General features: G+C 42.9%; 1 protein-coding gene across 6 annotated transcripts in view; it reads left to right on the forward strand.

Moving 5' to 3' along the window:
- Window positions 1–26555, forward strand: part of NTRK2 (neurotrophic receptor tyrosine kinase 2) — a gene marked incomplete at both ends in the record, with an annotated part of 377341 nt that overhangs the window by 139657 nt on the left and 211129 nt on the right. Inside the window, one exon of one of the 6 annotated variants that reach the window (XM_082655920.1) lies at window positions 13371–18484. The exons of the other annotated variants lie outside the window; for them this stretch is intronic. Coding sequence (XP_082512046.1) covers window positions 13371–13408 — 38 coding nt within the window. Of the gene's footprint in view, window positions 1–13370; window positions 18485–26555 lie in introns of those variants that run through there. 6 annotated transcript variants of the gene reach the window in all.

The raw sequence follows: 26555 nt of genomic DNA on the forward strand, positions 1-26555 counted from the left end.
TGGAAATGCTTTATTGGCTTAATTTCGATTCCTATATGTATACGAAAGTAATAAAGCTGCATTTCTTTAAACATATTTCATAATTTAGAGCTTTCATAAATTCATGCTGGCTTTTCTTTCTAGTATGCCATAAATTAGATTCTACTGCATATCGATCATATCGTGGTAAGAATATTGAAACAGTATGAACATTCATTTAAGGAGGAAGCTTAAGGTAGCAAAGAGTAGAGGAAATAAGGTAAAAACACTATCAGGCAGGTGGTTGCATTAATCAAAGATCGCAGACTATGGCCCATGGGCTAAATGCAACCTGCCCTCTGTTTTTATAAATAAAGTTTTATTGGAACAAAGCCAACTCATTCCCTCACATATTGTGTGTCTGCCTTTATGCTACAGTGGTAGAATGACACACTAACTGTGACAGAGACTATATATCCCACAGAGTTGAAAATATTTACTATTTGGCTCTTCCCAGAAAACATTTGATAACCCCTGTATAACCAGTCATAGGTGATTCTGTGACAGCTGAACACAGTGACTGGGTTCCACTTCCCCTCCACGTGGAAATCAATTTAATGTTTCAGTAAAAATAAAATAAAGTAAATAGGTAATTTAGCAGAAACGCATTCAGAACTCCCAGACCAGATCCACTGGGACATTTATTTTCAAATAAAAATCAACTGGTTCCATTTCTGTCTTTGGCTTCCACCAAAAGAGAGAGGCTCTCACCATGTTGACATTTTGTTCCAGCTCTGAGTCTGTAGCCAGCACCACAGGGCCCTGAGTTTGCCCTTTGCCAGCTCTGTGTCCTTGAGATGAAAGGGGTAGACTGTCTGGGGTGCGTGGGCTGCAGGGTCTCTTAGTTCCCTTTCTTCACTAAGTTCTCTGATTCTGTGACAACATAGATCATTTCTTATCTAAAACACGAGGATTCTTTTTATTCACGATATCAACCCTGAATTGTCTTCTCCGTTTGGTGCATGTATTGACCAGAATGTCCAACAAATTAGGTCTGTATTAGTAAACATTCGCAACTCTTTTTGAACATACAACATTAGCTGTTTCGAAGGGACAAAAGCTAAGAGCTACAGTGCAGAAATAGCTAATACTTACTGAACGTGTATTAGATGCCAGACCCTGTTTTAAGCACTTGCTATGTATGTATTAGCTTATTTAATCTGCAGGAGCCCCAAATTAAATACTATCATTAGCTCCTCACAGATGACACTGAGACAGCCTTCCCAAGGTCGCACCATCATTGTGTGTTCTAGCTTCAGACCCTTACTCTCAACCACTCTTTCTCCTACCTTCCCGTGGGTCAGATTTTGCATAGCAGCTTTTCTCCATCTTCACTGCAATCAAGGGGGAAAACAAGTATAAGAGATGCAGGCTGGAGTTCCTAGAAATTACGGCCACTTTTGAAAATTAGAACAAGACTTTTTTCACTTACCAGAAACTTACTCTGTACCATCGAGATCATCCTCAAGGGTCCTCTTCTCAGCCTCTTCCTCTCCTAAGTCAGATAAAAAAAAAATTTAGGACAATAGTTCAGGCAATACAGGTTGGAAACTGGGTCATTTTTGTGAAATCATCTTTCTTTGCCAAAACGATTTTTGAATTCTTTCTCGGAATTAAAAAACAAACAAGCAAACAAACCATGTGGAACAATCTGTGGCAGATGGTTATTTTGGCTCTAGGTGAGTTTTTGTCATTGTACTTTGGGACAGAGAACTCTTGCTTTGTATAATCATCTGTTATTTCAGCAAACTGCCAGCTAGGAATTATTGGAGCTATGATGGTTTAGGATGGGAATTCTTCTTTTTCCTAGAGATTAGCACAGAAACTCTCTCCATGTGAAATCTGTAGGATTTTAGATGCTGCGCTACTGAGTATAAACCAGAAATCTAAACAGTTCAGTTGAGGATGGGAGAGGTGAGATGGAATTAGTTAAAGCACAAGTTAGCCCTCTTCTCCAGGTTTAGCTTCCCCTGGAAAATACAGCACTAAGCAGCTAAACCTCAGTGCTTTGTGACCACCTAGAGGGGTGGGATAGGGAGGGTGGGAGGGAGATGCAAGAGGGAGGAGATACAGGAATATATGTATTCGTATAGCTAATTCGCTTTGTTATACAGCGGAAACTAACACAACATTGTAAAGCAATTATACTCCAATAAAGATGTTTAAAAAAAAAAGAAAAAACAAAACAAAAAAATAAACAGCTAAACTGTGGTGTTCATTACGAGCACACGTCCCTAATTTACTTTATGTTAATTAAGTTTATAATTATATAGTAAAACATTTACTTTCTCCCTCAAGAAATTGACTGAATCTTCTGAAGGGACTTTGTGACTGTAATTTAGGTGCAATTAGCCAGTTAAATTTAGTTAGGGTTTGGTTCATTTAGCTACTGCTGGAAGGTGTTAGATGGGAGGAAACGAGCGACGTCTCAGAGGCAAACCTGGATCTAGAGGACGTGTGTCTGGAGGCTGTCTCCTGGCCTTGGAGCAGCTGGTGCAGGTGTCTAGGACAAGGGCAAGCTGAAAATCTATCAAGGTGAGGTTTCATATTTTTTATCTATGTGTATTCCTCAGTTGTGGAACTGTAGACTCCTAGAACTGTGGATGAAGGCAAAATCCTTTTGCAAATTTGTTTTGTGGTTCTGGAAGTGAACTGAAGCCATGGAATGGTTCTCAGATGTCTTCCACCATGGGTGTGAAATCCCTGAATCCCTGGCACTGGCCAGTCTTCAGACTCAGTGATATCACCAACCAGTGGCCACCATTTTGGCATCAAAAAGCATCTTACCTCCTGAGAGTGGTGGGAGAGGACCCTTGGCCAGCCCATTGGCTCTGGTAGCTATGGTTCGGCACAGCCCTCCTCCAGCAATCCCAGGGCTTCTAACTGTGAGGACCACCCTTTTGCAGGAGTGTGAAGATGGAAGTTTTGGGCAAAGTTCTCTTCTGGGAGTTTTTACTTTATAGCTCATAACAAAGAATTTATCTGGACCTGTGCCTGAAAATGCAGTTGAAAGCAGTTGTTTGCAGTGGCTGTTGAATTGACTGTATACAGGGTTAGAGTGTCCTGCTCGTGACTGTGACTGGAAATCTGGAAAGCACTGAGGCAGGATTATTCTAGTGAGTAGCACAAGGGCATCCCAGCAACACCCCAGTGGTGGGTGGAGCAAGGGTTCATCTACTTTAAAGTCCCCTTGGTTCCTGAGGCATTTGTTTCTTGGTGGATGACAGAGGTCCTTACTTTGGATAGGAAGCTGGAGAATTTTTTGTCCTAAAGTGCTAGGCTGAATTACACAAGATAATTTAAAAAAACATTTTGGTATCCTGTTATCACAATGGAAGGTGACTTATTACTGTGTGACTAGTGAATGAAACATACACTTACAGTAAGGATTTACTGTATAGCACGGGGAACCATATTTAATACCTTATAATAACCTATAATGGAAAAGAATTTAAAAAGAATATGTATACACACACATATGTATAACTGAATCACTTTGCTGTACACCTGAAACTAATACAATATTGTAAATCAACTGTAATCCATTAAAAATCATATACTTAAACGACATATGATCACTTAGCCCCCTTCTGCCTTTGTTTTCATCCGTAAAATGGAAGTGCTAACCTTCCTTTTCATTTCACAGTAAGCAAATGATAGCCCCCTTCCCAAAAGAAGTGTGTTAAATGTGACTCATATATACTTGAAAAGGTGTAGGGAAACCAGATTTTTATAAATTGCCATATTTATCTTGCTTACATTATTTAGTAATATTTTCAGAAATGGTGTATCTTCATTTCTGATTGGTACTTAGCTTTAATGTTCTTTGCCCCCAGTGTTTTATCAGAGTAAAACAAAACAAAACAACCACAGCAGCACAATGGCAAGATAACTTCCAATAAAGTAGAATCTATATTAGGATTTTTAAAGAGGAAACCATATCATATTGAAATTTAGAACATAAGTTCCACTCGAGAAACAAATATAGCGATGTCAACATATGCCGCGGTTCTTCCCAGTCCACAGGAGAAAATGAGAGAAGGACCCAGAGATGCAGAGACAGTAAGACATGAGAGAAGGAGAGAGAAAAAGAGAGAGAGAATATATATCCCCAAAAAGTCATTTTGACAGCCCAGAAAAATGAATCAGGAAGATGGGAAATTGGGAGATGAAAGTGAAAGACACTTGGTTACACAGCCTGGAACCAGGCAAACATTTGTGAAGGTATCTTCCAATCTTGAGAGCTTTAAGGATATAGTCATTAATTGGTTCAAAGTCATAGTGAGCATTTACTACAAAGTCCTAAATGGGCTCAATGAAGGTGGACCAAGGTCAGGAGAGAGATTATTCCAACTGTGTTTTGTTAATCAGTGGGACAGTTTGGAATTTCTAAGGCTTGGCACTTTGTCTAAATGTCATAATTCTAGCAACTGTCTTGAGCTGAGGAAACTGTAAATGGCATGGAGAGTATTAGGTACTCATATCAACTCTAGTCATCACAATATATTAGATTTATTTCATCTCTGTTCTAGAATGGGCAGTTGAGGCAATTAATATTCTAATTCCAGTGGTAGCTTGTGAGTAAAGTTCTAGGGTCTTGAATAGTTAAACGATGGATGGTAAAGGGCCATAATTATGAAGAATGAAAGAAAAAACTTATACTCCAATCATTCCTGCTATGCCCATGTAATTATACTCTGTCCTTTCGTCTATGTGACATTTTAAAATTGTTACAGCTTTCACATAAGGCGATGTGTTTGTCCCTCACATGTCTTTCTTTGAATGCCTCTTGTGCTTACGTAGACGGTGATTTCTGTTTTGAACTAAGAATATGTGTAGAGTTACAAGGTAAATAGCCTTTCCCTTTTAGTCACTTTGACTCAGCAAAGAACTTCCTTAAGGTATGGAAAACATTCCTTAAAATAATGTCAGATGTTTGGCTATACTAAATTTTCATTAAAAGAAAAAAAACCAAGAATACATTGTTTTTCCAGTGTCTTGGTTCTAGTTGCTTCTTGGCATGGTTGCTATAATTCTTAACCAAGCTATTATATTTGGTATGCCATGTATGCCATGCATACTTTATTTAAAAAGGAAAATAAACTGAAATCTGGTGTGTGTAAAAATGCACTCTCTTGAAAATTCAGAGTTTTCTCCATGTGTGAGTTGTACCTGAACCAAAGAAATATGAAGGGACTTTCTGTGTTACCACATGAAAGAATCAAGGCATCGAGAGGATCTCTCCATCTCTCAGATAGGGGTGTTGCCATGCCAACTCTGAGGTTGGCATATGTCCAGCTGCCGTAAGGCATTGCTGCAGGGTTAGTCAGGGTAGTGAGGTGGGATGGACTTTTTCCAAAATGAACTCTTTGAGCAAATAAAAATGTCACAACAGTGGAGACTTCCAGAACTTCGGGGTTAATTAAGTCATGTCAGGGGTTCTGCTGGCTGCCTAAGTCTGAATGCATATAAGGCTGTGACTCTGGGATTGACTTTGCACTTTTCAAGTTTCCTATCGAGAATAGAGTGTGACCTTCATTTTATTGAGGCTTTTTGAAATGGGTCACCTACTATTCATAAGGAGCGTGCAGACCATTGGCTGTGGCACCAGAATCCTGTGGGTTCTACCTGATGGAGAAACACTTTTGGAGCATAGATCCTGTTCTTGGTGGCGGGAATGGGCTGGTACTCTTTTAGACTGATGAGCAGTTCTGGGATATTACCTTATAAACCTTGCTAGGGTAAGAGATGACCACTGGAATTTGAGTTGGATTCACTTCTGAAGGGTCTGATCTGGGACTTTTAACTTTTACCTACAAGAGAAGTGTCAGGTAATGTCCCACATAGGCTCACCAAGGGCAGGTGAACCACCTTCCAGACCCAAAATTCCCCATCACATCTCAGATGCTATGGAGCAGAGGCACGTTTTATTTCTCATTCTAGTGAGATAACATCTGAGATGATGGAAGTCCTTCTGCTAATGGTGTCCTGGAGAAAAGGTACCAGAGAAAAAGGGCACGTTTGGGTGGAGGACCTCCTTCCCGCCCCATGATCATCTCCTGTTTCTGAATTTGGGCACATCCACTTCTCTGGATAAAAGGCGGAGGGCAGAGAAGGATCTCTGAAGCCAGGCAGCATGCTGTGTGTGCCTGCAGCAGCCATGGAGGCAGAGCTGTTGTGTGCCTGCAGCAGCCATGGAGGCAGAGCTGTGGTCTGGGGGCAGGAACCAGGGCAGCTGGAGGTAATGTCATTGCCTGCGGGGCTGGGCAGTGAGGAGGGAGTGATGCAGCAGCAACACATGAGAGAGGGAACCGTTGCAGCGTGGGGGAGCGGCCGCACAAACTAGACTCCTTGAAGAGCCACAGGTAAGTCCTCAGGACGTGGCCTCTGGCAGTTTCACCTTGTCTGCACCAGATCATCGGACGGCACTCCACCTCCCAAGATGTCCACCGCCAGACAGCACAAAGGCCTTTGTTTCCGAGCCCGTTCTCAGGCAAATTTGGATAATTCATGTTTATTGTTGTCAGTTCATGGGGATTATCAACTCCACTTCTCTTTGTTTTGCCTCCTGGAATACTTGGTGCTTAGCTGAGGTTTCATTATCTTGTGCACTTTGCTAATTTAAATGGAGATGAGATTTATGAGGTACCTCTATTCAGGTGAAGGTAATTTGTTAGACCTTCCTCTGCTTTACTGGAACCGTTAGTGGGTCTGACTTTTCAGCTTTGCAATAATAAGCAGAGACACTGGGCACTCCAAAGACACCCCAATAGTTGCTTCCTTAGCAAGCATCCTAAGTATTAATAATCTTCAAACTCTGTTTCTGAAGTGTGGCTTGGAGTGCCTAATGAAAAAGCGGAGCTCCAGGACAAATTTTATTTTTACCTACTCTCTTCTTTGAAGGATCAGCTTAAACTTGGACATGGATTTGTGGTACTGCTCTGAGACCTTATTATCTCCATGTTCACTTTCCAATAACTGGGGTTACCCCTTTACATCTCCAAGTGTATCAATAGATATCCTTTTTCTGCTCTTCCTTCCATCTCCTACTTTCATCTTCATTATTGTCACTATCTTCATCACCTCATCATCATTACCACTGTCATCATCATCACCACCACCATCACCACCTACATTGTCATCATCACCACCATCATCACCACCACCATCACTACCACACCACCACCACCTCCATCATCATTACCACCATCTTTATCACCACCTCCATCATCATTACCACCATCATCACCACCATCACCACCACCACCTCCATCATCATTACCACCATCTTTATCACCACCTCCATCATCATTACCACCATCACCACCACCATCACCACCACCACCTCCATCACCATTACCACCATCTTTGTCACCACCTCCATCATCATTACCACCATCTTTATCACCACCTCCATCATCATTACCACCACCATCACCACCACCATCACCACCATCACCACCACCACCTCCATCATCATTACCACCATCTTTATCACCACCTCCATCATCATTACCACTGTCATTATCACCACCTCCATCATCATTACCACCATCATTATCACCACCTCCATCACCATTACCACCATCTTTATCACCACCTCCATCATCATTACCACCATCACTATCACCACCTCCATCGTCATCACCATCATCATCATCACCACCATCACCACCATCATCACCACCTCCATTATCATCATCACTACCATCATCACCACCACCACCACCACCACCTCCATCATCATTACCACCATCATTATCACCACCTCCCTCATCACCACCATCATTATCACCACCTCCATCATCATTACCACCACCATCATCATCATCACCACCACCACCATCATCACCATCAGACAGGCTCTGGCTGACCCATGTCCACTTCTTTTCTCTTGCTTCTGTTATGCATTATTTACTTTTCTAGAAATTTATTTCCAGATCCATTTTGGTCTGTGGGCAGTGGTTTCACCCACAACTGAGCAGAGCTGAGCAACTTCCTTTGTGTGTGTTTGAGGTTCTTGCTGGTTTCTGTAGTTATAGGTTAATTGAGCAATAGGTTTTATGTCATTTGTTTCCTGTTTGGACACTAGACTGTAGTACTCTGGCTTCAGGTACTAAGAAGAATGACTGTCTGGAGTATTTTGGCAAAAACAAATCTAGACACAAATTTATATTTGTGACAGCAGCAAGTACATGGTCTTCTATAATGAAATTAATAATGCCATGCTTATGCACTGAATGTTTGAGTCATTGGTGAGTGTCTGGTCTGAGAATCATGAAGCAGTGTCTTTAAGAAGATATCATTTCACCTTACAAAGAGCTACCCTATAGATTTTGCAATATATGTTTAGTGTCATAAGCCAGAAAGCAAGACACACCCCACAGGAGAACAATAGATTGATTCAGGTTTCTCACTGTGGTTGTAGTGAAAGCCTTCTGAGTATTTTAATGCCCCTGAAACCACAAGCTCTATCTTTTTTTTTCCTATTCTGCCTACAGCACTTTTAGGTGATTCCCCAGATAACGGCAATGGCCTGGGTCTTTGGATAAACTCCCCATCCTATGTGAAGTCCCTGACATGGTAGTGCTTGTGGCCTTGGACACTTTTCACCAGGCCACTTTTCATAAGGCCCTGCTGATCAGATCACATCCTCCTTAGAATCATTGAATTGTAATTGTGCAGTGGCTTTTGCTTTCCTTACATATTCGAGCTTTGCCAAGAACTTTGTGTTTCCTGCTTTAATTTTCAGCTCATAACTAAACTTCATTTTGCAAAGTCAAACCAGAGCTTTAAGAGCTATGCTGACTACCCTCAGCCATTTGCTTTAGTTTTTTGCCTCCAGCTAACAAGTGGACAACAGCTTCCTTTTTTCCATTCCCACACCCCTTAATTTTGATCATCATGAGAATTAGAATGAACTAAGTCTAGCCCTTTTTCCCCAGGAGCTTAAAGTGCTTCAGGAGGAACTCACTGGGTGTTCTTGTGTCTAACCCTGCAAGCTTCAGTACACTTCTGACCAAATGTGTGATTTTGTACAGGAAGTTTGAAGTGATTTGATTAACCCAGTTACCAATGAGAAGCAGTGGACCCTACATTGTATTGTCTCCTCTCCTCTCTTCCATTTTGGTTCTGTTACCAAGTCCATCAAAGTTCTCCAATAAAACTCAGAGTTTAGATATTACTATACTAAAACTTAAAATGCATTCTGTCCTTGGTAGCATGCGAGGCAGCATAGGGCATAGAAGATGTGGAGACGTGCTCTCTCTGCCCTCCTGTGCTTAAAGTCTGGGATGCAGGAAAGTAAACAGAAAAATATGAGTTTAGCAAAAGTACAAAAGAAGAACATGTGAATGAATGGAAGAGAATGCCAGAGAAGTTAAGAAGGGGTGAACTAAATTCTCATAGGAGACGGCTTTTACCATGGATCCTCAAGAATGGTGAAGGCTTGCTTGGTGGAAGGAGATCTTAGGAGACGTGATGGTGTGTAGACAAAAGGAACATCCTTAGGAAGCAAAAGGGGTGTTTGAAGAATGGTCAAGCAACTTTTGGAATGAGTGCAGAGAAGAAAGTACCAGGACCTAAACTTACCTATTGGGAAATTTCCGCCACAGGTGTTGGTGATACCATTTTAAAAGATGGACTGACCATCCAGAGGTTTAGATATCAGCTCTCACTGTGTTCCTGGGTGACCTTGGACATATCACAACAGCCATTCGGGCTGAGTCACCTATAAAATAAAATTGAAAAAGCATGACAGCAAGGGCTAGTTGATGCAACAACCAACAGATATTAAATGTTCCACAGATGTCAAGTTAGGACAATCGGGGTTTAAGCCCAGGTGCTGAAATAAAACGGAATTGCACCTGGCTCAAGTCTAACATTGTGAAGGAAACCTTTTGCCCCCACCATTTCCTAGGTACCTAATACTATGAGAACACAGGAGTATATTCTCTGATTTTTACCTGGTAAACATTTTCCAGAAGGCTCTGGGGACATTTGCTTTGTTTTGCTTTCCAATGAAGGTGAGCTGCTATCCTGGCACCCTAGCCGCCATCCTGTCTCCAAAGTGGCACCGTGCCTTGCAGACACCAAGCTGGCCGTTTTCTACTTCTCCAAAGACAAATGTGATAAGATTTGCTTTTTTAGATTGCAGCTGCATCTTTCTTCCGCTCCCTTTGCATCCTTTCAACTCAGCAGTTTTCCTTTTTGCTCCAGATAAATTGCTGTTAATTTAAATGTACTGCAGATCCTTGCCATTTTATGGCTGATTGCTTCTGAGTAATAGGAGGAAAATGTGTGCACGTTTGAATGTAAAGAAATCTAAATGAGCCGGAAGCCAATGGCAAAGAAAGCACAGTGCTTCACTGACCTTCAGCCCCCACCCCAGTCCTTCCCTTTGGAGAGGTCAATGAGCAGATCCGGAATCAGCAAATAGCAGAGACACATCCGGGTTTTTCTTCTCTGCTTTCAACTTTACATCACATTTCTCATTCAGCACCTGCTTTATCCTTGTTCTTATTTAGCTCAACTAAGTGTAAGCAGTGGTGGCAGAGTTTCTCTAGAGTTGTTTTTGATAAAGGAGCTGTTGTCACGATAACTACCGTACACCATCGGAATTCTGCAAACGCTTCATAATGTCACATTGTCAAAATATCTATATTTCAGGCTCAGAAGCTAGACAGCTCATTTGGCTGCTAAACCCACAAGATGTTCAGCCATTTGTTGTGGTCTAAAAACTTTCCCCCTCACTAGGAGAAAATAATTATCTATTGTTTTATATCATTTTGTGGCCCCTTTTGTGAGTTTCTTATAACATGAGAGGGCATAAGTCATAAGATCCCGCTAGGTAAATTGGGGCCCTAATTGAATTTTACTGTCAACCCCTTGGAAACATGAAGCATTGGATGCATTTCCTTATAAATAGTCAAGTCTTTAAATCAAACTGATTTTTCATGAGATGGTGGCATATCTTAAGTGTATCAACAGTATGTGAAAATCAAGGGTATGGAGAGGAGGTTGACGTGCCTTCCTTGAGGTGAGGGGTGGTATAAGTGATGCTTTGAACAGAGACACTGCATGTTGCTTATCATTGTAACAAGTTGGCTTTTCCTCGAGAAAGTCATCGAGTATGTTTTTAGGGTGGCTTCACTTGCTTTTCTTGCATGGGTGTGTGGAGCTGAGATGTGTGTCTCTGAGAAGGGTACAAAGGCAAAGCAGAAGAAGGTTAAAGAGCGACACGACATCAGCCTAGATGGGGAAGATGCTGTTGCAGCCTGAGTGGATGGCAGTCCGAGAGAGCTTGCATTTAGCCAAGCAAATTGTGTCTCCCAACTGGAATAATTAAAGAGCCTGTAGTGGAGGTTGGGGAAGTTCATGACAGAAGAAAGTGGCAAATAGAAGTAAAGGAAGAGCGGCCTGGCTCCGATTAAACACTCTGACATCAGTACACTTTTCAAGTTCCTGTACCATAACCCCAGTGGAAATAAGATTTTCATTAGCAGTTTAATCTGTTCTGTTATTTTCATCAAATAAACCCTTCAGAATTGCATGTGCAGAGAAACTGGTATATTGAATCAACAAATCATTTCGTTTGGGGGTGATGTCTTCTATTTGTATCACCAAGTGTTTCCTGTTTTGGCAAACTTGGCATCCTCAAATTAATCCACTTGTTTCAGTGGGAAGGAATTTGAGATCCACCCTCTTAAAACCTGAAAGGATAGCTCAGGTGTTTGGTTAGTTCATTTGGTATGCTCGAGCTATGTGCCCACTGTGTACTTCCTAAATTCTCAGTGCTTTGTGGGAGATTAAATCCATAAACGATGTTTGGCCTCTGTCCCCAGTTATTTTCCTGAGACTTGGAGGGGCGGGAGAGAAATGCGATGGAAATTAAGCTCCGTGGACTCTTTTAGTGTTGTAGTAAATGATGATACAGATTAGTGATGGTAATGACAGCTCTGGAGGCAGATGACACCAGCACTTGGCAGACCAAACACCAGGTTGAGGAAGATCGAGAGTCTGGAGGGTAGGGTTTAGAAGCGTCTTCCAAAGCTGAACTTTAAAACGTCTTGGAAATATCTTGGGGGTCTCTACTATGATGTCATCTATTTTGTCACTTAGGAATCTGATGAAGGTTCATGCACATTACCCACAGAATTCTATGTGATAGACCCTTCCCTGTTCCTGCTGGGTTTTCATAGGCAAGCTCACAGAGAGTTTGTCCCTCCACATAAGGTCATGGCAGGGTAGCTATAGCAGCCGAGCGCCTGGGTCAGAAGCTGAGCTCCATCACACACTAGCTGTCTAACCTTGAGCAAGCTGCTTCACTCTCTGGGCCTCAGTTTTCTCACCAGTAAAGAGAGTGCAATAATAGAACCTATCTCCTAGGGTTATAGTGACATTAAAAGGGCTGATTTGGCAAAGAGCTTAGAAGACAGCCCCACAGAAAGTAGATTAGCTTTTACCTGTTGTGTAAGTTATTCCCTCATCTTTCTCCATCTGTGGCCAATGAAGTATTTGAAGTCAAGGAATCCATTTTCTTTATTTTTGCACCATGCATTACAGTGTCTACTATTTGGTCAGTTCTCAGTAAATGTTTGTAGAATGAATTGATGTTAAGTATTATATATGTTTTATATATTATATGTACTAGACACTATATGTCTTATATTGTGTAAGTAACGTATATACATACAATATACTTCATGCTGTATACCATATGCTATGTAATAGATTATATATATGTGCCATAGGTATGGTATGGTACTTAAATATAGGCGGTTAATTATTTAATAGTAGGATTTCTGAAAAAGAATCTAAATCTTCATGTGGGCTCAATATTGTACTGGTTAAAGCCAGCCAGTTCTCTGATATGGCTGAGTAATTAATCAGTTATTTTAGAAATAACTTGGTTTTATAGGCGGGAAAAGAAAATGAGAATTTGGGTAGATATTTGTTGTTGAATTTTATTTTTTTCCCTATATATAAAAATTATTCAGGAGTCATCTTATGTTGTGCACAGATTTCTCCTCCTTAAATTAAGATGTTAACATCTGATACAGTTGTGGGTGGAAACATGTGCAGAAATCCTTTGCATTTCTTTCCTGTGTTTCATGTGCCACGTAAAATCAGTCTTAAGTTTAAAACTAAGTTGCTCGGTAACGAGACTGCCATTTTCTCCTGATTTCTGTTTTGTAATTATATTGTATTTATGTTTTCAAGCATATTCCATGTTGTGTCTTAATTTTGATTTTTATTTATTATGTTCTTTTAATAGTGACTGTACTTGCTTGTTAATTTCCATTGATTTTTCTTTTGAGCATGACTTATGTTTTATTTTGTGTTTCTTTTAGGTTTTGTTTTGTTTCATAAGATCCCACTGGATGGGTAGCTGAAATAAAGGAAAAGACAGAGAAGGGGGCTGTGGTGCTTGTTGGTTGATGCTGCCTTGTAAGCTGGACTCTTGGGGCTGGCATTGGCTTCTCCCGGGAAGTGCCACTGATCTGGGGTTTTCTGGTAGATGTGGGTGGTGTTTGCAGGAGATACTGCACGAAGCCTGCAGGTGCTGTGAGCTGTGAATGGGGGACACCAATGCAGAGACAGCTCACAGGCAGCTAAGAAAGTCAAGATAACATCTTAAATTAATGCTTCTCTTTTGTTCTCACAATGGTTCAAATACAAAATGGAAATGAAATGCCATTGGATTGTGCTTCTCTTTGGAAAGGTGTGCTGTTTGACCATACTGGAAATGTATTGATTTTCAATGTTTCTGTTTATTAAAGGTGAACTGTAAAGTTTAAAAAAATCTAAATTTAGGGACAGGTGTAAGTACACACTAAACAGTCTAATCTCCATTTAACATGAATTTTAGCATTGTTTTCTGCTGTTGTTTAATCAGTACTGAATTCAAAAAGTTTCACTTTCCCACCTAGAATGCAGTGACTAAAAGAGTTAAGGGCATATCCACCATCGCTGTGGGGACTCGGGGGTATCCCTGAGAGGTTCTTTCCTTCACTGGTCATGAAGGTCCAGAGCCACGCAGTCAACAGTAACGATTTCCTTAAAGTTTATCACCAGGCAAAAAAAAAAAAAAAAGAAAAGAAAAAGCTATTTGGTCAGGGGCTGTGGATTTCAGTTAGTCATAGTCAGTTCCAGAAAAAGAGTGAAATATATGCATATGGTGCATATGTCCTTTTATTTGACCTCTGTGATCCACCTGCTTTTTAGAAGTTTGCCGAGTAAGAAGGCCGCAGCATCTCATGCTGTTCCCATGACAGAAGTGCAGCTTTTCTACTCTGAAAAGGCCTGTGAGCAGAATGGCTGGCCTGCTGTGAGCAGGAGACTATATTCTAAGAAGCCTAGTCCCCCTACAACGTACTACACTCTGCTGGGTTTTCCTGGGCTGGACGGTTCTTCCTGACCCCAGCAGCACAGAGGTGGCAGGTCGCTAATGAATATGTGCTTTATAATGTCCAGCTTCAATGCTGCAAGGGCAGCCTTAGAGCTACAGAATCCTGCATCTCTGCCTTAGTCTTATGTGGACAACTGTCTCACGCACTTGGCCTTCACGGTGGCCTTTGTACGCTTTGCTTAGTGTGCAGCAGGCAGGATCCCTGTCCTGAAGTGAGGTTTGGCTGCCCCTGCCCCGCTTCACACCTTTCTTGTTAGGGGAACTTCAGAGCCAGGCCTGGAGCATTTTGTTTGAAAACACAATTGGCTCTGACTGTGAGCGTCTGCATATAGATGCCACAGCTGAACTGGAAACTTACTGACGTTTTCAAAAAGCCTTTTCTGGAGGGGAGATGGTTACTAAAGTTTTGCAGTTCAGCTTTAAGGTTTTATAGTTTTTTTAACTAGTCCAACATATTTGGAAACATTGTTTTGAATCCTGTGTAACCAAGGCATTAATCTCAATAAACCAGGATCCATTTAGGCACCGCTTGATATAAAAAGGTTATGCGTGATGAATATTTTATACTCTGTCTTTTACATTAGCCACTAAGTATGTTATTGCTTGATGCAGACATTTCACGGAGTCCTATGGATTACAGCATTTGACTTGGCTATTCTATACCCACTCCTGAAAGAAGGGCGGTTTCTCCAAAGCATAAACAGGCTGCTGTTCTCAGAAGTTGTCTTTCCAAAAAGATATTTGAGTGTGAGGGCAGCTGACCCTGCGTATGGGGAGGTCTCAATATTCTCTGAATTCCCATTTTCTTGCTCACTGTTGAATGACTGTTCCTGTCACTACTTAGATTTTGATCTTTCCCCAAAGTGTTGATTTACAAAAAGGCCAGCTAATTGTAGAAATCCTGCCCCCTGAAAGAAAAATGAAATTCAAACTGAGAGCCAAGCAGAGGCTGTCAGGACAGCAAGGGTTCTTAAATATCGGCCATTTGGTACAATTTTTTTTAAAGCTTTTATGTTATTCCGTGGAGCTATAAAAAGGCAGTGAACAGTTTAAGGACTATTTTAGAAGTATCCCAGACCCTAAAAAAAAAAAGAATATTTGCCCTCAGCAGCTAAAAGAATTGCAGGGTAGATTTTTGTTTTAAAATGGAGAAAAGTGGACAGATAAGGCAATTGAATCTATCAACAAGCAGTTGACATCTCCTAGGGAACGATGAAACCATCAGGCTATTGGAAAATGGTTTCATATGGTCTTGTGTTCTTTTCATTTTTTTTTAATCCCTGAAGACCTCAATCAGCAACCCAGCTTCTCATTTCTATACTCCAGACCACCTCTGTCATCCTTTGCTTTTGATGTCCCCTATAAGGAGTCTTTTTCGAGCTTCCTAAAGGCACGTATTGTGCATATTTTCAGCATTACAGAAGGAAAGGCGGCAGTTTTGCTGAAATCAAGTCTGTCACCCTCCAACAAGGCTGTGGCATTTCAGTTCGAGGCAGGTACCCTAAATGAACAACGTGAGCCAGATAAGTGAACACCCTCCGCTCCAGTGGGGCAGCTGTCACCTAGACCCAGCCAACTCGTGCCTCCCAAGGATAGGCCCAAATTTCCAAACCTTCTGACTCTTTAAGAGAAACTTGAAACCTGGACATTTTATCTGAAATGTCCCTATTTTTAAAAAGTTGGCTCAGTTATTTTTAAAACATTATGTAGGCCAACAAAACATGTCTGTGGGCTGCCAGTTTGTTACTTTGGTCTTAAAGCAAGATCATTGTTCTCTTAACGTATCCCACTATCTTGCCTTTGCTAACACACTTCTTGGCACCGCCGTCGAGCGCTTTAGTACCCTTGAGTTTAGCAACCCAGGGATCTGCAGCATGTCACTTAATTTGGGGCTGTCTTATAGCTTCGCTAGCTGGGACCTTGGCTCTCTCACCCTGCCTGGAACTCTCTTGTAGCAATGCTTTCCCCCAATCCCGCAGTGGGCCCCACTTCCACGTGGCCACAAGCACCTAGTGAGTCCTACTTCCTGTTTTGTCTGACACGACTTTCTTTTCACCGGTGTTCATGTCGCTTGGCCCTCTCAGGGGCAGCCAGGTTCAGATGGGAAAGCACATGGCCCCATTTCATGGATGTCCTTAACATACCGATAGGGCCATTGGTAAAAGAAAAACAGGTGTGTCGTCTTCAAGAGGCGTGGTTCAGGTCCTTTATCTTGAATCGGGTCCCACTGAGACCCTCCGAGGCAACTGAGAAAGATGAAGAAACTCCCACTGTCATCATGTGATACATCAGTCTGAGGCCAAAGGAGGTCCATCTCTCAACAGGCGAAGTGAATCCCCATGTACTTTAGAGACAGTCGGATTCAAGGATTTTCCCTCCTGGTCTCCAGCAGGGACTGGTTTCATTTTGACCCACGGAGTCTTCTTTCCAAGAGTAAGGAGCAGAGATGAGACGTGAACAATCCCAGCTCCAAGCCCGCAATGCAGAACCCAGAGCTTTGCTTTTAGCTCCAAGTCCTTCAGGTAATCCTGAATCACACCCAGAGTGGTTGAGGCTTGCAGCTCCCCCTCAGACAGAGCAGAGGCCATCAGGATTCAGCAGCTGTAGGAGTAAACAGCTCAAGGAGTACAGGCAGGAATTCAGGTCACTGCCAGGAGTGAGGGCCAGCATGATGGAGGCGCTCCTGCTTTTCCTCTCCTCTTTATTTTTTTCTTGATTGTCTTAAAAACCTTGGCTCTTTTCTCTCTCTCTAACACTCCAAATTGACTCCATGACAAACTGAGAGTTTATTTTTATTTGCTTTATTGGTTGCTTTGCACACACCAATTTTTTTTTTTTTTTTTTTTTTTCCCATTGCAAAATGGAATCAAAGCAGTAACCGGGACTGATACTAACTCTTCTCTCTCTCCACCCGAGAGTGGATGATTTCCGCTTTCACCTGCTCTATTGTTTTCTGTCTAGAACTCCTCCCTTTGTTTTCATCTAATTTCCTCCCACTACAATAGAAGCTCATTTTATCTTCTTTTGTCCAGACTCTAGGTAACAGACAGATTCCATAAAATCCAGGGTCTTCACAGGGTTGCTGCATGCAGCCACGTGTGCTGTGCCATTCCTGTGTGGTCAAGGTCGGCGGACCCCTTGGGGTTCTGCCACTCAGCAGACTGGACTCCCAGGAAACTAGGACAGAGGTAGCCGTTCTATTAAGTGTGTTCTGTTGTGTTCACACACCTACAGCACCTGCAAACCATGTCAGGTTTATTCAAGGGCACCTGGGAAGGTTAAGGACCCTGCTGGACAGGGCAAGGATGTAATTTTCTGCAGGGTGCTGCCAGGCTGAGTTAAGTTAACAGAGTTCCCAATCCAGAAAGTGACATGAAAACGGTTGTTACAGAAGGCAGTTTTCATCTCAAGTTAGCCCATTTCCTTGTTTTGGTCTTCAGGAACAAAGGGACCTTCCAGCCATCTGATTTTGACAGAGAAATCACCCTGAGTTTAATTCAGGCTAGTGTGGCTTGGAGCCTTGGGCTGGTCATTAGTGAGCACCCAAGATGGGTTGACATTGGCTATGTCAGGAGTCTTAGTTTTCACAGAAAAATAAGTGTGTGAAAGGCAAAGAAAAGAACAGAGATTTTCACCACCTTTATTTTAAGACAGTCTATTTATGAATGGAGCTTCTGTAAACAAATATAAAATAGCAAGAGATTCTATTCACAGTGTATACATATGTCAGATCATCACACTGTACACTTTCAATATCTTACAGTTTTCTTTGTTGATTATACCTCAGTGAAGCTGAAAAGACAAAAAGGAAAAAAATAGCAAGAGACTCCAGAGAACGGCAAATCCTCATGTCGTGTTCAGATCCATTTGCTGTAATCCATATAGGCAGCTTGTGAATCATTCTCATGCCTTGTTTTTTTTCCCCATAATGTTCCAGGTCTTAAAGTCATTTTTTTCATGTTTCCTGTAAATAATGGATAATCATTTTTATTTTATTTTTAAGTGCTGTTTTAACAATGTGGATAGACCATAAATGTACTTGCTGAATTCATTCATTTTTTTTTAACAAACCAATAAAATTTTATAATTTATCTCCATGTGTCTTGCATTCTGTGTAGGGACTTGTATGTTTCCCCCCTTCTTCAAATACATACCATCACCCCTTGTGTCGTTGGTGGTGTCCAAGACTAAAGGTGTTAGAAGAAAGTGTGAGAAATGTCACTGGGAGTTTGGGGGGAGTCCCAAATCCACTGTAGATTCTGAAATAAATCTCTTCTAAAAATACGACTTTTAAGATTTTCATCAATGTGAGTAATACATTTATGGTTTACTGATTCCTGCATCAGATCTATTTTCATTGGCTAAAAGGCAATCCTGAAAAACAACAGAAAAGTTTAAGGGAATTAAAAAAATAAAACTTATATCCAGTGAGAAATTCTTCGGTATTTTCAAAACTTGGAATGACTCGGCTTCCTGAAGGAGGTATACTTGGTGCTCTGCCCCTCCATTCTAAGTAACTTTGTGGTCAAATGGACATGATGACCTGTGCTTCATGGGAGGGGGAGAGAGAGGAAGACACGTGGGCACGGAGATAAGGTACCATCTTGAACCTTGACTGTTAACCTGGTGCCCGTACTTCACACTCCTTTGGTCTCCATTTCCTGCCTGGCCACACTGTCTCTTCCTCGTTTTCCCCTTTTCGGATAGGAGCTAAAAGCAAGGTTCCCAGCTCTGATTCATTTGAGACTGCTTTCACCTTCTCGTAACCTTGCAAAGGTTTTTGCTCCAAATCGAAGACTTAGGGATTAGAAAAACGTGACCTGATGTTCTACTGAGCCAAGTATGCTGACTGTCTTCAAAGAGCCTGGTTAGTGCTGGTGACTTGTGCTTTCTCTAAAGGCCCTTTTAAATTTGCTGAGCTGAGAACAGGTTTTTTTGGCCATTGGAAAGTTGTATGGTAATTTGAGGTGGTAGGCATTGGATCCCAGCTTTGCTCACAAACTGAATGACCTCGGGAAAGCTATTTCATGACTCCATTCCTCAGATGAGGATGATAGTAGTAGTGCCTCCGCACTGGGCTCCTATGAGAGTTGAATGAGGTGGTGCACGTGGGGGGGGCACTTGGTATCACTAATAAAAATACTCGGAAGGACGTGGGTTTGCACTGCGCCTGGGTGTGCCTCCGTAAATGCCCTGGCATCACAGACTCATTTGCCTGTATTGGTCACACGGCGATTGCGTGGGTACAAATAACGGAGTCTAAGTGAAGGGGAACTTCCCTCCCTGGGTCATTCTGGATGTGATCCAAGCAGTGAAGACCACTTTGGAACGTTCTCAGGAGATATCCTAATTCTGTTCCTAGATTCCCTCCAGGTGATTCTTGCACATTGATCATAACCAGATTTGGTTTTGATAAAAGAGGAGGACATGGTCTGTTCCGGCCTATATTATGATTATTCAGTGAGTTCAAATGATGCTCTGTAGTTTGAGGATTCTGGAATAAAAGCATTGAAGGTCATATCCCAAATATGGTCTTCCTCTTTTGTTCTCATTTCATTAATTCAGAATTTTTAATCATTTGGATGGGGGTCTCCATTAACTGACTTTTGAATTATCCATTTGAAAATCTTTGCCTAAGAATAAAAATAACAAACAAATTGGCTGAGAGATTGTTTGAAAGGAAAGACTTGCTTCAAGTTCCCTTAGAAACAAGTATTTACAGGCAGTGGGTTACAAATAACTTTTCTGCTTCCTGAGGTAGTTTTTCGTGATAGCTCTAGCAGGTAACACGTGATTGGTCACGTTTGAAATAATAAAATTTCATTTATTTAGGAAACATTTGGTAATTTGGGCTTTTTTCTTGTTAAATCATTTTAAGTAAGTGGCACTGAAGTTTTTACCAGCACTTAATTTAAGGTACTTTTACTGTTGTTACCACCTTTTCTAGCACATTTTAAAGCAATATTTACCATAGGATCTAAAAGGTAGCCATAGTTAATAGATGTTGATTTCCAACTGTGTGCCAAGCCCTGTTTTAAGTGCTTCACGGTTCTCCCAACAACCCTATGAGGCAGAAGCTAATATTGCTCCTATTTGAAAGGTTAGGAAACTGAGGAACCGAATGACTGAGGGGCTTGCCCCAGGTTACCTAGCTAACAAGTGGTAACACCAGGATTTGAATTCAGGTAGGCTGGCTCTGAGAGCCGGTGCTTGAAACACCTAGCAGGCATGGGGGGGACCCTTGAGCAGGGCCAGGACTGGGGTGAGGCCAGAGAGGTGGCTACGGCACCCTCAGGACGATGCAAATGCCCAGTGGTCACTCCTACCAGCACTAGCAGTTGAGCAGAGATTATTGTTGTCAAAATGCAGGATTGGGGCTTCCCTGGTGGCACAGTGGTTAAGAATCCGCCTGCCAATGCAGGGGACACGGGTTCGAGCCCTGGTCTGGGAAGATCCCACAGGCCATGGAGCAACTAAGCCCATGCGCCACAACTGCTGAGCCTGCGCTCTAGAGCCCATGAGCCACAACTACTGAGGCTGCCCACCACAACTACTGAAGCCTGCGCGCCTAGAGCCCGTGCTCTGCAACAAGAGAAGCCACTGCAGTGAGAAGCCCGCGCACTGCCACGAAGAGTAGCCCTCGCTCGCTGCAACTAGAGAAAGCCCACGCACAGCAAGGAAGACCCAACACAGCCAAAAATAAATAAATGAATACATAAATTTATATTAAAAAAAGATGCAGGATTGTAAGGCTAATTGAAGTCACTGGAGAGGCTCTTCTATCCCAGTAAACACCTCCCCATTACCCCCAGTAATTCGTGCCTCTCACAAAGCCCTTGCCAATCTTGACTCGCCAGTCTGTGGCACCATAGTGAACTTGGCACGTGCTTTCTAAATTTTACCTTATGAAACAGAGAAGTTGCATCCAGTATGTGTTTGTTGCTAATTAGCTAATGAAAACCCAGAGCATGTTTGCTTTGTCCGTTGTACCTGAAGAAGGATTTGTTGGTTTTCATGGTTGTAAAGCGAATTTTCTCTTCTCTCTTGAGCTGGAGTACTTCTCATTCAAAAGGAGCAATCACTGCTCTTCAGTGAGTGTATGTGATGGCAGGGAAACCACCTTGGGGAGGGTGTGGGTCTGGGACGTGGTGGGAAGCTTCGCTTGAGGACACATCCTGCCACCTCCTTGGAGAGGATCTGCACTTTGGAACAAGGTGTTGGGAGATGCCTGAGCGGCTCCTTGCCTCGGAAACACAACGAGACAGGCCAGCATCTGAGCAGTGTGGTCACATCGTCGCTCCTGTCCCCTCATGTCTTGTCTGCAGCCAGTGACTGAGAGAGACTGCCAAGGGCACATGCTAATTTTCCAGTCATTTGGTCAAGTCACATCTCACATACCGCGAGACCCCGGTGCCTGTGTTTACTGAATTAAAATTTCTGCTCAGCCATAAACTAATGAACAGACAGTTCTCTCTCTCTCTCTTCTTTTAAAGAATTTATTGTATTCTCAAGGAGGAAAGGCAAAGCCTCTTTTGTGTTGATTTGCCACCCTTCCATCCCTTTCTACTAATTCTCATCATACAGTAATTAGTCATGCTGAATCGCTAAATGAAACTGTAGATTAGATTGCTTTAAGAATTGGCATTCAGCTTCAGATAAAGCTCATGCAATTTCACTAAAGACCCTTGAGCCGGGTGGGAAGTATAGAGGCGCCAGCACTGTTTGGCCTTTTGGGGGAGTTCTAGGTTTTTAACATGAACTAAGACAGTCTATTAGGGTGCTTCAGGCTTTTCAGAGATTACTCCCTGGACAACGTTTTCTCTCTGCATTTACCCAGGCACCTGGATTTAGGGGAGGCCAGCTACCTCTCCATGGCCCTCCTGCTCTAAATACTGTTGAGTTGAATGCCGATGGGCTCCTCTGTCCCTTCAACCCTAGAGGTGGGAAAAGCTTCCCACTATGGTCCGTCTCCATGCCTCACTGCCTCTTGTGCGTCCCTTTAACCTGCCCGTATGTCTCTACATCATCCCATGAATTCTTTTTACTTGACACGACTCCAACTGAGACATAAGTATACTAAATTCTTTAATACATGATCTTGTTTTATCTTAGATCAAGTCTATTCAAAATTCAATAAGTATTAATTGTTAATTATAGGTCAGACATGAGCCAGGCATTGGGGGGATTACCACAGTTATCAAAACAGACACCATCTTTGACCTCCTGGGCTACGGTTATACAGTTACGGTGTCTGTAATGTTGACACTGTTATCATGCATACTTTACACACGAGGAAAAAAAGGCTTGGAAAGTTAAGTAACTTGTGCAAGGTCACACAAATAAGATCTCTCTGCCTAGGAAATCCATGCTTTTGGCCCTGACTCTCTAAGGACAGTGCTTTTTTTGTCTCTTGTGGGAGCCTCGGCTGCCTGCTCCGAGATAGTCATCAGACCTCTGTGCTTCACCTTGGTGGCTCTAATTCTTTCTGACCCAGTGTAAACTGGTGAAAGCTATCCCAGGCCTTGGTACCTTGGTACCTATTTTCTCTTTTCCTTTTATTATTTTTCCCCTCTACTTTTCCTCTGGTTCCCTTTCCACCCAACACAAACACACACAAATACGCTTTATCCTTTCTTTAATTTTCACAATTAAACTTTAAATTTACAATTGGTTGGGTGGAATATGTTCATTGAAGTGGGATGGTGTGTGTGTCTGAATGAGAGAGAGAGAGAGAGAGAGAAAGCAAGAGAGAGATACCATCAAGGAAAGACTCAATTCACACACACACACACATACACACACATACACATATATACACATACACTTGTGGAATAGGAATATTGCATATGTTAAGCCTTGTTTGAATAAATGGGAAGTTAATCCCAGTACCTATACCATTTTTACCATTATCCCCTCCCCATTAATGCTCACTTGGCGTTAATGCTCCTTTAAAGAAAGACTTTCCATATTGTATTTTTTTGCTTTTTGTTTTTACTCCCTTATAAATAGCAAAAAGTTTTGCTGAGAAAAAGTTATTACAAATCCCAAAAGGTTGGTGTTCCATTCTGAGCTCCAAGATAGAAGGATTGAGTGGATTTCAAACTTGGCAAAATTTCTGACTTGGCAAATGCTTCCATCCTTATTTATGACAGCTTGGAGACTTCCATTTTCCAGGGCTTATAAACGATGCTGCTGATTTTGTCTCCCTTTTCTGTTTTGCTGTGAATTATGAAGTAACCAGCCTGAAGCCTTCCTTTTAACATTAACCCTCTTAGCATCATAAGTGTGTGTGTGTGTGTGTGTGTGTGTGTGTGTGTGTGTGTGTGTCTTACTGTGTTCTTTCTTTTCTTGGTTGTAAGGCACATTTTGCATTTTCACACAGGCAGTGAACTTCCCTTTTTCTGCCTTTCCACAAAACGACAGTCGGAAAGGTTGAGGTCTGGGGTGTGGACAGCAATTTTCTAAAGGACTGTACATCTCGTCCCCAAATGGCAATTTAACAGCTGGGACTCTAGAGCAAGACAGGTAATCTGGAAAGTCTCAGGAAGTTTTTCCCAGAGGTGTGAACTCATCTTTTGGGGATCTCCCTGCCCATTTTCTCAGTAGAAAAGTGTCAAAACGGAGGAACTACTGAGAAGCTGTCTCCTCCTCCTTTTTCTTCTTCTCTCGACTCCATACCCAGTTCCTTGAAGCCCACTCATCTTAAGCTCATTTTGTAAGTACTTCCTTCTTTGGATTCCTGTTACCTCACAGAACTCGGGAGCCTCTTATTATTAGGTAGAGCTGACAGATTTTTCGGAATACAGGCAGGAGGAATTTTCAAATGCAGAATGTGTCCTTAGAGAAGCGGGCGCCAAGAGGGGATTAAAGCTGCAAGGATTTTTAATCAGGAGAAACTCTTGCATGAGAAAATGGAGAAGGAACTGGAGAAGACAGCAGAGCATCAGAGTGCAGTGCAAGCATGGCCACGGGGGACGGGGGGAGAGAAGAAAGGCTGGGTCAAGCATCCCAGACTGCCATTCAATCTGAGGAAGTGTGGGCAGAGCTATTAGGGGTAGATCTGGGTGATTTGGGGCTTCTGGGAGTCTGTGAGCCAGAGTGGGCCATCAGAGGTGTCCCTGGTCTCCTGGGATGCATCTGCCTTAGAATTTCTGACCACACTCAGTCATTGGTGCTGGAGCAGCCCGTGGGGGCACGGACTCTGTGCAAACGAGGGGGTGGATTTCAGAGCACAGATGGATTTCAGGGTGTGGCTTGATCAATCATGCTCCCTGAAGTTGAGGGTCCACAGAGTGCTCTCATACAATAGGACCAGTATTATCTGAGCTCCACTTAAGCAATGTACTGGATAATTTCTGCTCCCCCACTCTCTGTAAATCATACTGCCCATCTGACAGTGCCCTGAACACTCCTGCTTGGACCATTGGGTTCCAGTATTCAAGGGAACCGTTACTTCCTTAAATGACCTCCTACCAGTTACACTGGTTTAAAGGGCTTCAGCTATAATCAGTTTTTTTTTTTTTTTTTTAACTACACAGACTGGGCAAGTCAACATTTTGAAATTTTTGAAAAGTTTAAAATGCAGCCATCCTTTTATTTATGGCAACATGAAGCAACATCTGAAACTAAGACCTGCTTTTGTTTTTCTCGTCTATCTCCCCAAACCACCAGTGATTCGATTTCGTTTCAATTTGTGTTCCCTGTCAAACAAATGTTCTGTTGTGGCAGCTCTCCTCATCGATTCAGCTTCTTTCGGAAGAGTGTTTATGGAAGTGTACATCAGTACCTTGCCAGGCATGAGGAAAGAGCTGGAGAGGAAAAGACAGAGGCGTCCTCTTACACAATTCTTCACCCCTGCTCTCCGGCAGCCTGGAGTTGAATCATTTTCAAGAAAAATCCTTATTCGGATTCAGCAGACTTTACTGAGTGCTTTCTATGGGGCTGCACCATAGGTTGCCAACTCCACTGACTCCGGAGACCAGAAGGGTCATGGGAATGAGTAGGTGGGCCAGTGGGGATTGGCCCCGTGCATGGGCACAGCTGCCCTCCGCCCCAGCCAATGTTGCTGTGCAGCAATGCAGGCTCAGGGTAGCCAGATCTTCTGATTTTTCAAGGCAAGGGGAGATCTGGGGTTTTGTGTGAAATCTCCCAGTTTTTAAATGTTGGCAAGGCCCTTCACATTTTTTACAGTCTCCGCGAGCCAAACAAAACACGTCTTTTTGCCAGATTTTGCCTCTTGTGACCCTTGTACTGGATGTTCAGCGTGCTGCCTTTAGGGTACGTTCCTCCATAATGGCCTAGAGCAGACACTGGTCTTTTGGTCGAGCTTCCTGGAGGCTGACTCTGCCCTGAGGATGCCCTTGGGAGTGACGGGTGAAGGGGGTGTCCCAGGGATGCCTGGGGGAGGAGTGGGGAAGGCAGGACAGGGCAGGGGCCTCACAGGAGAATGGTTTCAGACAAAGCCCGGTGGAGGGGGAAACCCTGAGTGTAAGTTGCCCCCCAGAGATTTGGTACTTGGGTTTTCGTATTCGTGTACCCACAGATCATTGGCTGAGGGTCCCAACAGGCAAAAGTGGGCTCCAGTAGCTCAAGGGCAGTCCTCCAGCAAAGAGATGCAGGCGCTGGCTGCTGCCCGGGCTGGGCGCACAAGAGCAGGGGCCCCAGGGGCCCCAGCACATCCCACCACCGAGAGCTGTGACCTTGCCAAGCCCATAGGTAATAAGAATCACAGGTCAAGTCAGAATTTGAACCTCGATCTTCTGACACCAGTCCAGTCCCCTGCTTATTGACACTTTTTCCAGAAAGAGATCAGGGTGCAGAGTTTGGATTATCTTAGATCCTGACTACTTGGTGTGTTGACTCCAGACTCCTAGCTGGTCTCATCCTCTTGGGTTGCCTGGAGGGAGGACAGCGTGGCTCTTTGGAGAAGGCGGGGGGCAGGTCGATAGAAACTAGGAAGGTGCTGTAAGCCAGCAACTTCCTAGTCAGAACTGAGAGGGCTCCTGCGAGCCGGAAGCTTGGAGCTCCCAGCTCCAAGTTTTCCTCACTGAGTTTGGTGGTTCATATCTGAGATGCCGACAGTGTTTGGGGTGCTCTGTGCCCCAGTGCTGAGCTCTGGACTTACAAG

Source organism: Grampus griseus (genome assembly GCF_964374135.1).
Source record: "Grampus griseus genome assembly, chromosome: 6".
Classification (NCBI taxonomy): Eukaryota; Metazoa; Chordata; class Mammalia; order Artiodactyla; family Delphinidae; genus Grampus; species Grampus griseus.